The sequence below is a fragment of the Bison bison genome, unplaced genomic scaffold (genome assembly GCF_000754665.1).
Source record: "Bison bison bison isolate TAMUID 2011002044 unplaced genomic scaffold, Bison_UMD1.0 scf7180017864491, whole genome shotgun sequence".
NCBI lineage: Eukaryota > Metazoa > Chordata > Mammalia > Artiodactyla > Bovidae > Bison > Bison bison.
Genome location: NW_011495050.1, coordinates 23,177,162 through 23,193,335, shown reverse-complemented (window position 1 = coordinate 23,193,335; position 16,174 = coordinate 23,177,162). Strand labels below are relative to the sequence as shown.

The following is a 16,174-nucleotide window of genomic DNA, read 5'->3' as shown; positions in this document are numbered from 1 at the left end:
ATTCTATTGTTTTCCTCTATTTCTTTGCACTGATCACTGAAGAAGGCTTTCTTATCTCTCCTTGCTCTTCTTTGGAACTCTGCATTCAAATGGGTATATCTTTCCTTTTCTCCTTTGCCTTTAGCTTCTCTTCTTTTCTCAGTTATTTGTAAGGCCTCTTCAGACAACCATTTTGCCTTTTTGCATTTCTTTTCCTTGTAATTCATTTCATTCCTTGGATCAAGGGATGGTCTTGATCCCTGCCTCCTATACAATGTTACAAACCTCTGTCCATAGTTCATCAGGCACTCTGTCTATCAGATCTAACCCCTTTAATCTATTTCTCACTTCCACTGTATAATCATAAGGGATTTGATTTAGGTCATACCTGAACGGTCTAGTGATTTTCTCTACTTTCTTCAATTTAAGTCTGAATTTGCAAATAAGGAGTTCATGGTCTGTGCCACAGTCAGCTCCCGGTATTGTTTTTGCTGACTGTATAGAACTTCTCCATCTTTGGCTGCAAAGAATCTGATTTCTGTACTGACCATCTGGTGATGTCCATGTGTAGAGTCTTCTCTTGTGTTGTTGGAAGAGGGTGTTTGCAATGACCAGCGCATTCACTTGGCAAAACTCTATTAGCTTTTGCCCTACCTCATTCTGTATTCCAAGACCAAATTGGCCTGTTACTCCAGATATTTCTTGACTTCCTCTTTTGCGTTCCAGTTCCCTATAATGAAAAGGATTTCTTTTATGGGTGTTAGTTCTAGGTCTTGTAGGTCTTCATAGAACCTTTCAACTTCAGCTTCTTCAGCATTACTGGTTGGGGCATAGACTTGGATTACTGTGATATTGAATGGTTTGCCTTGGAAGAAAACAGAGACCATTCTGTCGTTCTCTGGGTGCAGCAGACCTGGGTGTGGCATAAGCCCTCTTGAAGGAGGTCACCATTAACCCCACCATAGAGCTGCGAGAACTTACACAGGACTAGGAGACAAATTCTCGGCAGGCACAAAAAGAAACTTGTGCACAGCAAGACCCAAGAGAAAGGAGCAGTGACCCCACAAGAAACTGACCCAGACTTGCCCATAAGTGTCCAGGAGTCTCTGGCAGAGGTGTGGGTTGGCAGTGACCTGCTACAGGGCTGGGGGTACTGATTGCAGTAGTGCATCAATGGAGGTCACCATTATCTTCATGACCTCCACCATAGTTTGGCCCCAGGTAAATAACAGGGAGGGAACACAGCCCCACCCATCAACAGAAAATTGGATTAAAGATGTACTGAACATAGAAAAGGTCAGTTTTCATTCCAATCCCAAAGAAAGGCAATGCCAAAGAATGCTCAAACTACTGCACAATTGCACTCATCTCACATGCTAGTAAAGTAATGCTCAAAATTCTCCAAGCCAGGCTTCAGCAATATGTGAACCGTGAACTTCCTGATGTTCAAGCTGGTTTTAGAAAAGGCAGAGGAACCAGAGATCAAATTGCCAACATCCGCTGGATCATCGAAAGCAAGAGAGTTCCAGAAAAACATCTATTTCTGCTTTATTGACTATGCCAAAGCCTTTGCCTGTGTGGATCACAATAAACTGTGGAAAATTCTGAAAGAGATGGGAATACCAGACCACCTGACCTGCCTCTTGAGAAACCTGTATGCAGGTCAGGAAGCAACAGTTAGAACTGGACACGGAACAACAGACTGGCTCCAAATAGGAAAAGGAGTACGTCAAGGCTGTATATTGTCACCCTGCTTATTTAACTTCTATGCAGAGTACATCATGAGAAACGCTGGACTGGAAGAAACACAAGCTGGAATCAAGACTGCCGGGAGAACTATCAATAACCTCAGATATGCAGATGACATCACCCTTATGGCAGAAAGTGAAGAGGAACTAAAAAGCCTCTTGATGAAAGTGAAAGAGGAGAGTGAAAAAGTTGGCTTAAAGCTCAACATTCAGAAAACAAAGATCATGGCATCCTGGCCCATCACTTCATGGGAAATAGATGGGGGAAACAGTGGAAACAGTGTCAGACTTTATTTTTGGGGGCTCCAAAATCACTGTAGATGGTGACTGCAGCCATGAAATTAAAAGACGCTTACTCCTTGGAAGGAAAGTTATGACCAACCTAGGCAGCATATTCAAAAGCAGAGACATTACTTTGCCAACAAAGGTCCATCTAGTCAAGGCTATGGTTTTTCCTGTGGTCATGTATGGATGTGGGAGTTGGACTGTGAAGAAAGCTGAGTGCCAAAGAATTGATGCTTTTGAACTGTGGTGTTGGAGAAGACTCTTGAGAGTCCCCTGGACTGCAAGGAGATCCAACCAGTCCATTCTGAAGGAGACCAGCCCTGGGATTTCTTTGGAAGGAATGATGTTAAAGCTCAAAGTCCAGTACTTTGGCCACCTCATGCAAAGAGCTGACTCATTGGAAAAGACTCTGATGCTGGGAGGGATTGGGGGCAGGAGGAGAAGGGGATGACAGAGGATGAGATGGCTGGATGGCATCACTGATTCTATGGATGTGAGTTTGAGTGAACTCCAGGAGTTGGTGATGGACAGGGAGGCCTGGTGTGCTGCGATTCATGGGATCGCAAAGAATAGGACACGACTGAGCGACTGAACTGAACTGAACTGAACATGGCCCCACCCATCAGAACAAGACCCAATTTCCCTCTCAGTCAGTCTCTCCCATCAGGAAGTTTCCATAAGCCTCTTACCCTTCTCTGTCACAGGGCAGACAGACTGAAAACCACAATCACAGGAAACTAACCAATGATCACATGGACCACGGCCTCGTCTAACTCAAGGAAACTATGGGCCACGCGTGTAGGGCCACCCAAGATAGATGGGTCATGGTGGAGAGTTCTAACAAAATGTGGTCCACTGGAGAAGGGAAAAGCAAACCACTTCAGTATTCTTGCTTTGAGATCCCCATGAACAGTATGAAAATGCAAAAAGATAGGACACTGAAAGATGAACTCCCCAGGTCGGTAGGTGCCCAGTATGCTACTAGAAATCAGTGGAGAAATAACTCCATAAAGAATGAAGAGACAGAGCCAAAGCAAAAACAACACCCAGCTGTGGATGTGACTAGTGATGGAAGTAAAGTCCGATGCTGTAAAGAACAATACTGCACAGGAACCTGGAATGTCAGGTCCATGAATCAAGGCAAATTGGGAATGGTCAAGCAAGAGACGGCAAGAGTGAATGTTGACATTCTAGGAATCAGTGAACTCAAATGGACTGGAATGGGTGAATTTAACTCAGATGACCATTATATCTACTACTGTGGGCAAGAATCCCTTAGAAGAAATGAAGCAGCCATCATAGTCAACAAGAGAGTCCAAAATACAGCACTTGGATGCAATCTCAAAAATGACAGAATGACATTACTTGCTGCTTATTTAATATTTATTTTAGACTACGGAAATGTTAGACAAAAAGCAAATTCGAGTAATTTTCTTATTCAAGTTCAAAATGGGTTGTAAAGCAGCAGAGACAACTCACAACACCAACAATGCATTTGGCCAAGGAACTGCTAACGAACGTACAGTGCAGTGGTGGTTCAGGAAGTTTTGCAAAGGAGACAAGAGCCTTGAAGATGAGGAGCGCAGTAGCCGGCCATCTGAAGTTGACCACGACCAACTGGGAGGACCATCTAAGCTGACCCTCTTACAACTACAGGAGAGGTTGCCAAAGAACTCAGTGTCAATCATTCTACGGTCATTTGGCATTTGAGGTAAATTAGAAAGGTGAAAAAACTTGGTAAGTGGGTACCTCCTGAACTGACTGAAAATCAAACAAATTGTCATTCTCAAGTGCTGTCTTCTCTTATTCTATGCAACAACAAGCCATTTTTCAATCAGATTGTGACCTGCAACGAAAGTAGATTTTGTGCAACAACCAGTTCAGTGGCATGACCAAGAAGAAGCTCCAAAGCACTTTCCAAAGCCAAACTTTCATCAAAAAAAGATCATGGTCACTGTTTGGTGGTCAGCTGCCCATTTGATCCACTACAGCTTTCTGAATCCCAGCAATACCATTACATCTGAGAAGTATGCTCAGTAAATCAATGCGATGCACAGAAAACTGCCCACCTACTGCCATCACTGCTCAACAGAAAGGGCCCAATTCTTCTCCACGACACCAGACCACACGCTGCACAACCAACATGTCAAAAGTTGAACGATTTGGGTTACAAACTTTGCCTCATCCATCATATTCACCTGAACTCTCAGCCAACTGACTACCACTTCTTGAAGCATCTCTGACAATTTTTTGCAGGAAAAATGAATGCTTCCACAATCAGAAGACAGAAAATTCTTTCCAAGAGTTCCTCGAATCCCAAAGCATGAATTTTCATGCTACAGGAATAAACAAACTTATTTCTCACTGGCAAAAATGTATTGATTGTAATGGTTTCTATTTTGATCAGTAAATGTGTTTAAGCCTAGTTACAATTATTTAAAATTCACGTTCCAAAACTGCAATTACATTTGCATCAACCTAATATCATGATCTGTTCCACCATTTCATTCAACAAATTCTTTGACAAGTACTTACTATTTGCAAAGTGTTCTGCTATAAAGTGGTACAAAATTTCTAGAATTTGTTTACTTTTTCTACCCCTTTGGGCTTCACCGGTGGCTCAGATGTTAAAGAATCCAACTGCAATGCAGGAGACCCAGGCTCGATCCCTGGGTTCGGACGATCCCTTGGAGAAGAGATTGGCAACCTGCTCCAGTATTCTTGCCTGAGAAATCCCACAGACAGAGAAGCCTGGTGGGGGCTGAAAAGAGTAGGACACTGAGCAACTAACACTTCCTACCCCTTTAATTCATTATTTTTTTTTTTCCACTTAGTAGTTTAAAGTACATAACAGGAACAAATATCAAATTTCCCTAGGGTTCCCTCAACCTACAGTGCTCTTTCACATTCTTCTTATCCATACATATTTATTCACATTCACTGAACAGAAAGTACAGTGCGAGGTACTATAACGTGTGCTAAGAAATATGGTTCCTTCTCTCAAGGAATGAAGAAAGGATAAAGATAGTGAAGACATTTCAGAAGGAGACACTACAAGTATTAGTGCCAGCAGAGGTATAAGAAAAACAGATGAGTTCTGTTTTGAAAAACTAACTAGATGATGATATCATTAACAAAATAGGGACCTGAAAGGTTTTTCTTCAACAATTAAAAATTTGGTTCTAGAATATTAAATTAAAGTTGCTTCTGGATATTCCAGTTGAGTCATCGAGATGGGAATTAGTTAATACCGGTCAATACTTTAGTAGCTACTATGTGGCAGGATCCAAGGGCACTTAGTAAGACATCACCCCAAACTCAAAAGAATTTAAGAGTCAGGTGACAGAATGCAAGTAAACAGGTGCTTAAAAGCAAAACTCAGGTACAAGAGAGGAAGCACAAGCACTGGCCAGATATGCAGGACCTTGCAGGCCATCCTTTAGGAGACTGGATTCAGCCAAGCAATGAGGAGCCACTGAAGGGTTTTAAACAGGGAATGGCTTGATTAGGTGTGCATTTGAGAAAGAAGACTCTAACTTCAGGAGGGAAACAGGCTGGAGCAGGCAAAAATGAAAGACAAAGTGAACACAGGAAGTTGCTGCAGAAATCTGAATAAGACCTGATAGGCATCAAGATGCACAAAGATTAGGGGAGGAGATGTATGATAGGTAATATCTGAGACACTGCTTTTCCCTAGACCACACTCAGTTAAAATCTCTAAAGAACAACACTAGAAACTGAACTATTTTTAATCATTACAATAAAATAATCATAGTTACATGCAAATATTAAACAACTGAAGGACCCATCACTACACTACGTCCAGTCTTTCCTTATCTACATCAAACTATGGGAGCCACATTCTTATGAAGTTATCAAATAAACAGCAAGGTCTGGAAAAATTCTCAAATTATATTTTTGATTGGGTAACTGAGGAATGTATGTTTTTTCTATAACCACTTTACATGGCCTTGATGAAAAATATGTAATATGATCTAAATATACAGCATACAATAAAGAAGAGCAAAATTGAACAGATCTAAGCAACAAAGTTCCTCTAGAATTATTCAGTCACTTCATTACCCAAAGAGCTTATAATATATGGATTTTATATACCTTTAGAAAAGGAAGTTTTCTATACATCTCTAATAGGGCCCAATGATTTGATTAAAGGTGACAATGTGTCTAGACTCCTCTAAGTTCACCAGCTCTAAGTCACCATGTGATGCAATTCTGATGAATAAAATATAAGCTGAGGGTTTCTGGGGAAGCCCTTTCCTGCTTCTTCTCATCTTTCTCCTGTCTGGAATGTAGATAAAAGGCTGGAGCTGAAGCAGCCCTCCTGTAACTATGAGGTAATAAGCATGAGACCAAAGACCACGTGCTAGGTGGCTAACCCTACCTAGAGACCTTTTATACAGGGAGAACAATTCCCTCTTCGATTAACTATAGACTCTGCATCCCTTAGGAAAAGCCAGGCTACTTAACAGGTCAGCTTCATGGTCAGTTCCATTTACCTATCCAAACTCATTTCAGACCAATCTCTGTCTCCTACTTTCCACCCAGTAATTCTAAACCCTATCAGAACAGCACCTAACAGTGAGCTGTTTTTCACCTTTCTACTTTTAATTCTCTGAATTCTCTCACCGCTCCATTTCTTCACCAGACTTACACCTCCTCAGCATTCCAGACTTCCTGACTCCTAGCTGAGGTAGGTGCCCTCCCTCCTTGTTCTCACATCTCACATGCACAATGATTGTGCTGTACTATAGCTATTCACTTAAGTATCTGTCTTCCCAACCAGATTACCAGCTCCTCAAGAAGAAAAACAATGTCTTAGTTTCCTTGGTATTCCTAGATCCTGTGACAGTACCTGGCACACTAGGGTTGTCCAGTAAATGTCAGTTGAATAAATGAAAGTTACATAAAACATGACTTTTAATTTTTGTTGTTTAGTCGCTCAGTTGTGTCTGACTCGTTGCAACCCCATGGACTGCAGCACACCAAGCTTCCCTGTCTTTCACTATCTCCCGGAGTTAGCTCAAACTCATGTCCCTTGAGTCAGTGATGCCATCCAACCATCTCATCCTCTGTCATCCCCTTTTTCTCCTGCCTTCAATCTTTCCCAGCATCAGGATGCTTTCCAATGAGTCAGTTCTTCACATCAGGAGGCCAAAATATTGAGCTTCAGCTTCAGCATCAGTCCTTCTAATGAATATTCAGGGTTGGTTTCTTTTAGGATTGACTGGTTTGATCTCCTTGCTGTCGAAGGGCCTCTTAAGAGTCTTCTCCAGCACCACAATTCAAAAGCTTCAGTTCTTCAGCACTGAGCGTTCTTATGGTCCAACTCTCATATCCATACATGACCACTGGAAAAACCAAAGCTTTGACTATACAGACCTTTGATGGCAAAGTGATGGCTCTGTTTTTCAATTCACTGTGTAGGTTTGTCATAGCTTTTCTTCCAAGAAGCAAGCATCTTTTAATTTCATGGCTGCAGTCAACATCCACAGTGATTCTGGAGCCCAGGAAAGCAGTCTGTCACTGTTTCCATTTTTCCCCATCTATTGGCAACCTCCTCCAGAAGTGTTTTTAATTATTTAAAACAAATCACAGCAAAAGGATTGTTAAAAAATTTCTCCTTAATATGAGAAGCTAATTTTCACCTGTAAATTTTTCCTGAAAATGAGAAAAGCGCTCGAGTATATTCTATCACCACATATTGCTTTATAATACTATTTCTGCTTAGAACTGAAAGTCCTAAGACAACCCAACAAAGCTATTCTCATCTTTCTTAAAAGATCAGTCTTACTTGTGATGGGAAGTCAGAAGAAAAAACTAAAATGACCAAAGAATACATTTTATTGTACACGACTAGCAAAACTTATCAAAATGAAGGTAAATAAAGAAATAAAATCTCTTCATACCTGTCACATTGCTGCATTATGGAAATTTCTTTGATTATTTCCTGAAGATCTGACTCAACAGGTACTTGTTTAATTGCCACAACTTGACCAGATTCCTTATGTATTGCTTTAAATACACTTCCATAAGACCTAAAAGAAACCAAGACATTCCTTTATTTTTTTCCCTTCAAACACCATAACTATTAGAGAAAGAGTCTGAGTCTTCACATGTAGTCTTTTCTAATTTAAAATACTACTCAATGGTGACAAATCAAAGGAAACAAATTTTAAAAGTGAATTATATCTTAGCTTTAATGCTTCAATTATAGACTTAAAATTCATTAAAATCACCAAATTAATAGAAAAAGATGTGCTGTGTTTCTTATGAATGAAAGAAATAGACTTACGGTTTGTCAACTCAAACAAGTGCAGCATTAAGAAGATATATAAATGGAAGTTAAAAGAATGGAATATAGAATAAAAACAGCCAAAATCTCATGTTAGGAGAAAAGGCTGATCTCACCTTAAGCAAAATCACCCGCAAAATATCAGAGTCCCACACCTGCCCAGACTGCTTAGGGGTAACTGAAACCTTCACCATGGGTTTGTATGTATATGTGTGTGTGTGTATATAGTCCTAATTTACACACACGCACATATACAGGTAAACCCACTTTTCAAAAGTTCGCTTTACACCCCTTCATTTTTACAAAAGGCCTGGATTAACACCTGTTTCACTAACCAGATGAATTTCGAAGAGGATTTACACTTTTATAAAAAAAGGTGAAAACAAAAATAGCATTCAACATTTATTTTTGCAGGAGCCATTAGAGAGGGAGAAAGTACCATGAGCAGCAACAGTGGCCCCACCAAGCTCATTCCTAGAACTACACTCAGCATCAAGCCACCATATCTCTGAGCTTTGTCTGAGAGGATCTGTGCTTTATCTCACAATTTATTTTGCGTAACTGTTAGCAAGATGTGTTGTAATGTATCTGCTTCAGCTCCTCTGTCCATGGATTCTCCAGGCAAAAATACTGGAGTGGGTAGCCATTCCCTTTCTCCAGGGGATCTTCTGACCCATAGATCAAACCTGCGTCTTTTGCGTTGCAGGCAGATTATCATTTGAGCCACCAGGGAAGCCTTTCTTTGCATTACAACGTTTCAACTTACTAAAGGTTTCATAAGAATGCTCTACTTTCAGAGAGCAAGGGAAATCTGTATCTCCCCCTTTGAAGCCATATATATATATATATATACAAACACACACACACACACACATATATATGTGTGTGTGTGTCTGTGTGCGTGTGTGTATTGCCCCTCAAAAGCTAGTCTAGACTCAGAGCTAGATTAACTACTGCCAATTAAGCAACACCATCAGTCTCTTCTAAGGTCTTTCTGTTACTACAAAAGAAAACTGGGAACCACATTTCCCAGATTTCCCTTCCCTGAATGGATCCCAGTTAAGAGTCTGGCAATGAGAAGAACATTCATGAAATCTGAATGGCAAAAAGCTGAGGAAAGACCATCACTTTTCAAATACAGCTGCAGCAGATGCCTGACCCAATATCAGATACACAGTGGCTTCCGGCTGAGCCTCTTGATAACCACCACACTGCTGCTGCTCCAAAGAGAGTTGGTGGGAGCATCTAAATGATTCTTAGGGATTCCAGCAGAGCCCATGTGAGCTTTTGAGAAACACCACTTCAGTGCTTCAAACTGAGATCTTCAGCACTAGCTTCTTTGAGCTTCAGTGACAGTCCATAACCTTTGCAGCCCTGGCCTTTCCACAAGTCATTTGAGCTCCAAATTTCATAATAAACTCTTTATACCTGGAGTTCATAGAGTAACCTTTCTTTTCCTAACCATGATCTGCTACCAATAGTTTTGGGGAAGGAAGTGGTTCCAAGGAAGTGGTTCCAAAGGAAAGAATCTTAAGAAATGGGAATCTTGGATTAGTTCTTTCTTAGATTTAAAGATGGTAATGACTTCAATGCAAAGGACAAGAAGAACACTGAGACTAAGGTATCTGATGGCAAAATAATTATTTAAATTATTATCCTTAGTTCCTGGAGTCTAGAGAAAGCTTTAGAAGATCAAGTACCTGAATCAATTGAATGTTACAGTGAAAATAAGAGTACAAAAACTGCAGAATGGAATGGCTGCTCCTGACTAAGCTGGAAAAGTCATAAAACAAATATAACAAGCTCAGGGCTTAAATTCCCAGGCCAAGACTGAGAGAGCCAGAAAACTTCTGAACGCTTCAAAGAAAATCTTATTTCTTATATGTCCAGGACTGAGACTTCTGCAACCCAACATCTAATCTTGCCAGAAGCTGAATTACAATGCACTCAATTCACAACATCACCAGGTCTTACTATGTTTCACTGTGAGTTCTCTTTCATATCATTACCTAATATCCCTCTTCATTCTTTATCTGAATATTAACTCCTCTTTACTCACTTATGATCTTTTAACTTTAATTTACCTGATATAAACATTGCCATTTGTGCTTTCTTTTTTGATATGATTACCTCTTTCTTATCTGATGTCTCTAATAGGAAATACCATTATATGTCCACCCTTTGTGTTACACAGGCTCTTATAAACAGCATATAGCTAAGTTTTGCATTTTAATTGACCCTAATAGTCTGTCTATGGGAGAACTGATATTTAGTGAAAAATACATTTCACTTTATTCCTTCTAACTTAAATTTATCTTACTATTTTATATTTTTGTTTTCTCTATTTCCTTTTCCCTGTTCTTACTGATCTAACCTGTTTTGTGTTTTATGCCTTTATTATCTTGGAAGTTCTCCTATACTTTTGGTTTTTCATTATGGAGTATGATGCTAGCTTGGGCTTGTCATATATGACCTTTGCTATGTTCAGGTATTGTTACATTCCCTCTGTATGTTTACTGTTTAATTCAGTCAAATATACTCTAGTGAAGGACTAATCTTACATGGGACGTTATAACTGTTCTGTCATTATCTAAATTCTACTTTTGTATTTTTTGTACTTACCCTTCTCCCAGTTTCTCTAATACATCAAAAACTTCTTCAGGCTGCTTAGTCAAACTGTCTTCACTCAGCTTTTTTAGCTTACTAATGAGAAAAACAAAAGAAAAAGCATTTTCTGTTAAGATCTCTTATACATTTAAAAATTTTAAGAGACAATATATTCAGATGGTTCAAAACTCAAAAATACAAAAAAAGTATACAGTATACAGTCTCCTTGCAACTCCTGTTCTTAATTTTCCCAGAAACACCTCAAAGAATAAGCACTTTTATTACCTTCCTGTGAAACCTTTATAAAAATATTTCTATTTCTCCCCCTTTTTAACACACAATATAGCATTTTATACATACGCTGTATATATACTGTTTTACCCACGCTGTTACATACTTTGATGTTTTTACGTAACAACATAAAATCTTTGTTGGATATCTCTACAACATAAATTCATAGACAGCATCTTCATTCTTTTCTTTTTTCTCAGCAATCCTTCACTTATAGATATCTAGGTTCCCTTTTGCTATTATAAACACTGCTATAAATAAGCTTATAGGTAAGTCAGCTCATACATGTGCTTGTATATCTTTAGGATAAATTCCCAAACGTGAAACTGTGAGAGCAAGAAAATATATAAACACACAAAATATAGACGTGTGTGTGTGTCTGTGTGTGTGGCTCAGTTGCTTCAGTCATGCTCGACTCTTTATGACCCTATGGAGCGTAGCCCGCCAGTTTCCTCTGTCCAAGAACACTGGAGGGGGTTTGCCATGCCCTCCTACAATGGATCTTCCTGATCCAGAATCCGTGTCTCCTGCATTGCAGGTGGATTCTTTATCACTGACCCACCAGGGAAGACCATATAGAAGTATACATAATGATAAGTAAGTACATATACTATAAGCATAACCGTATTTCATAATACAAATTTAATAACATAATAAAATCACTATTATAATAACTATATATTCTTAAAATTGCTGATTGATTATATTATGGTATATTTATCTACTACAATTGTACATTATATCAATATATATGTATATTAATTGACACCAGCAAATTGCCCTCTGGGGGGCTTACACCAATTTACTTTCCTACCAGTATTACATGAGAAATCTTCTTTTCCCACAATTCCACCTACAGAGTACTAAACTCTATATCTAGATAGATATATTAAAGTCTGTAGTTAGAAATATTTGGATTTCAGCCAATATATTAGGTAAAAACTTGTAACTCAGATTTATTTTGTATTTCTCCTACTGTGAGTGAAGTTGAGCATCTTTTAATATAGTATGAAGCAAAATCATCTATTCATGATTTCTGTTCACTTTTCTTCTGGGTTTTTGGTTCTTTTCTTATCTGTGCACAGAGATAAGAAAAGGTTTAGGTTGCAAATATTCCCACTTGTAGTGACTTTACTTATGAGTTTTTAGTTTTATGGGCTACTTGACTGGTTGCCATAGAGAAAACTTTTTAATTTATTTTTGCTTTTTTAAAAGTTATCCACAGTATGGCATGGGCTGAAATATCTAGAAACAAGACATTACACATGGTGTGTTTGACAGACCAAAAGTAATTCCATATGAATAAAGTAAAATGGTCAGGATGCAGAGGTAAGAAGAGTCAGGTTAAAAAGAGTCTTGTAAACCATATTAAGGAGCTCTGTTTTTAAAAGATCACTCCCCTGTAATCAAGAAGGAGGACATGCAATAAGTAACAATAGAGAAGGGAAACTAGCAGGGGGTTGTTCAAAATATGGATGCAAAGAACATAGTAGCAGTGGCAATAAGAACTGAGATAAGATAAGCTAATCAAGATACTGAGCAGGCACAGTCAACAGAAAGTGGTTTTGATTAAATATGCGGAGATGCAAGAAACACAGAAGTTGAGAATGTCTCTTAAGCCTTTGGTTCAAGCAAATGACTAGAGGTAACATTATTTACCAAACTAAAGAACATCAGAAAAAAGCTTGAAGAGGAACGTGTTGGGTTTAACTCCTCTCATCCAAATGTATATTTCCAGTAACCAACTGTTTATATGAATCCCAGAAGAGATCTGAATTGGCAACGTCATTTTTTGGTGTTATGGTAAAGAATCTACCTGCAATGCAGAAGACCCAGGTTCAATCCCTGGATCAGGAAGATCCCCTGGAGAAGAGAATGGCTACCCACTCCAGTATTCTTGCCTAGAGAATTCCATGGACAGAGGAGGCTGGCGGGCTCTGGTCCATGGGATTGCAAAGAGTTGGACGCAACTGAGCGACTAACACAAACACACACACACACACACACAGCACACAGATGAAGCCTAAAGGTATGATAAGGGATAAAGCCATCAAGAAAATGTCTAAGAAGAAATAGGATCAAAGAGAAAAGAGACCCCAGGAAAACATCAATAATTAAGAAATGAGGTCATGAAGGACAAGAAAGTAGTACTTGACCACTTTCAAGAATGCTACTGAAAGTTCAAACAACTTAAAAATTTGAAAGTGTCCATTACAGGACTTCCACTTCTGACTACAAGGAAGTAAGAGGATATTATCTGTCTGCTGTAAACAGCTAAAAAACTCAAAAAAAAAAATTATGGGAAACTATTTTCACACATTAGATATCAGACATTTCAGGACTGTGATCCACAAGAAAAGAAATGAGAAAGGCCCTGCTATTGCCCAGGCTTTACATCTAAAGGCTATATCCAAAATGTAGCACACTGAGAGGAACTCAAAGAGCCCAGCAATTTTGCTGAGTTAAAGAAACAAAGATGAGAGTTTGGAGAGGCAAGGCAAATAAAACTTACACTACAGAACACCTGTGAGAAAAGAGTTATACTGAGAAAGAAGTCCACCAATCTACTGAACAGCTCCCTTGACTATTTAGCTGAATGCCAATCCGTACATGCTTACAAAAACATGCTACAAAGCCCAACAAAATCGATTTCCTAAGGAGGAAAAAAAAGATTTTTACAAAGAACAACTCCCAGAGATCACACAAGGCTGAGAATCTTTCCCACCAACAATAGTTAAGTCAACAATAGTTATGAGAATACATCCCCGAACAGCCTTGTTTTACAAGAGACCGAATTAGCAAAGCATAAAGGCTACTTGGCGTGCATACCCAGGTGCCCAACTCTTATCGACCCCATAGCCCACCAGGCTCCTCTGTCCAAGGATTCTCCAGGCAAGAATACTGGAGTGGGTTACCATGTCCTCCTCCAAGGGATTTTCCTGATCCAGGAATTGAACCTGTATCTCCTGCATCACCCTCATTGCATGCAGATTCTTTACTGAGCCAGCAGTGAAGCCCAAAGGCTACTTAAGACTTCCCAAAAGGAGCTTAAAAACAGGCTTCAAAAGCACTGAGCCAATCTACAAGGTAACTTAACTGCCTACCAGAACAAGTCTATAGGGGCATATCTTCTTTTATTATGTTTTACAGACACTGAGGTTTTTTGTTACAAAAGTTAAGGTTTGTGGCAACCCTGCCTAAAACAAAACCATGGGTACCATTTTTCCAACAGCATTTGCTCCCTTTGTGTCATGTGTCACATTGTGGTTATTTTCACAATATTTCAAACTTTTTCATTATTATTATGTTTTTATAATGATCTGTACACAATGATCTTAGATGTTACCATTGCAATGTGTTTTGGGATTCCATGAACTGCACCCATATGAGCCTAATAAATGTTATCTGTGCTGACTGCTCCACCAATTGGCCATTCCCCATCACTCTCCCTTTTCCTCAGGCCTCCCTATTCTGAGACAAAACAATATCGAAATTAAGCCAACTACTAACTCTAAAACAACCTCCAAGTGTTCAAGCAAAAAGAAGAGTCACCCATTTCTCATTTTAAATTAAAAGCTGGAAATGACTAAGCTTAGTGGAGAGGTTTGTCAAAAGCTGAGATAGGCCATAAGCCAAGCCTCCTGTGCTAAACAGTTACCCAAGTTGTGAATGCCAAGGAAAAGTTCTTTGTTGTTTGTTTTTAATTTATTTTTAATGGGAGGGTAATTGCTTTGCAGTGTTGTGTTGGTTTCTTTCATACATCAACATGTATCAGCCTTAGATATACATACGTCCCCTCCCTCTTGAAACTCCCTCCCACCTCCCACCCCTCTAGGCTGTCACAGAGCATTGGCTGAGTTCCCTGAGTCACAGAGCAAATGCCCACTGGCTATGGGCATGTTTCAGTACTGCTCTCTCAAGTATCCCATCCTCTCCTTCCCTCGCTGTGTCCGTAAGTCTGTTCCCTATGTCTACCGCTGCCCTGCAAGCAGGTTCATCAGTACAATTTTTATATTAATAGATTCCATATATGTGTGTTAATACATGGTATTTATTTTTCTCTTTCTGACTCACTTCACTCTGTATAACAGGCTCTAGTTTCACCCACCTCACCAGAACTCACTCAAATGTGTTCCTTTTTGTGGCTGAGTAATGTTCCATTGTATATATGTACCACAGCTTCTCTATCTATCCGTCAATGGACAGCTAGGTTGCTTTCATGTTCAGCTATGGTAAATAGTGCTGCAATGAATGCTGGGGTACATATGTCTTCTTTTAGAATTATGGTTTTCTCAGGGTATGTGGCCAGTAGTGGGATTTCTGGGTCATATGGTAGATTATTCCTAGCTTTTTGAAGAAATCTCCATACTGTTCTCCATAGCGGCTATATGGGAAAAGTTCTTGAAGAAAAGTTAAAGCACTACTCCAGTGAACACACAAATGATAAGAAAACAAAACAGCCTTACTGCAGATAAGCAGAAAGTTTTAGTAGTCTGGTTAGATCAAACAAGCCACAGCATTACCTTAAACCAAAGCTTAATCCAGATCAAAGCCCTGATTTTCTATGAATCTTTACCAGCTGAACCACAAGGGAAACCCATCTATGAAGACAGAGAAAGGTAAAGAAGTGGCAAAGGGGAAGTCTGTAGCTGCAAAGGGTGATTCACGGGTTTTAAGGAAAGAATCCATCTCCACAACATGAGAGTGCAAGGTGAAGTAGAAAGTACTCATGTAGATGCTGCAGCGAGTTACACAGAAGACCTAGCAAGACGCAGGCACCTACACTAAACAAGATCATGACATCCCGTCCCATCACTTCATAGCAAATAGACGTGGAAAGTGGAAACAGTGACAGATTTCATTTTCTTGGGCTCCAAAATCATTGTGGACAGTGACTGCAGCCATGAAGTTAAAAGATGCTTGCTCCTGGGAAGAAGTGAAGTGAGTGAAA

At 39.5% G+C, this 16,174-nt stretch overlaps 1 protein-coding gene across 1 annotated transcript in view; it reads right to left on the bottom strand.

Annotated features, from left to right (window-relative positions):
* The window catches only part of STK3 (serine/threonine kinase 3), a 305,086-nt gene that overhangs the window by 263,877 nt on the left and 25,035 nt on the right, over positions 1–16,174 (bottom strand). The window contains exons 3-4 of the mRNA XM_010863559.1: positions 10,948–11,028; positions 7,940–8,068 (exon numbers count right to left, since the gene is read on the bottom strand). Coding sequence (XP_010861861.1) covers positions 7,940–8,068; positions 10,948–11,028 — 210 coding nt within the window. The remainder of the gene's footprint in view (positions 1–7,939; positions 8,069–10,947; positions 11,029–16,174) is intronic.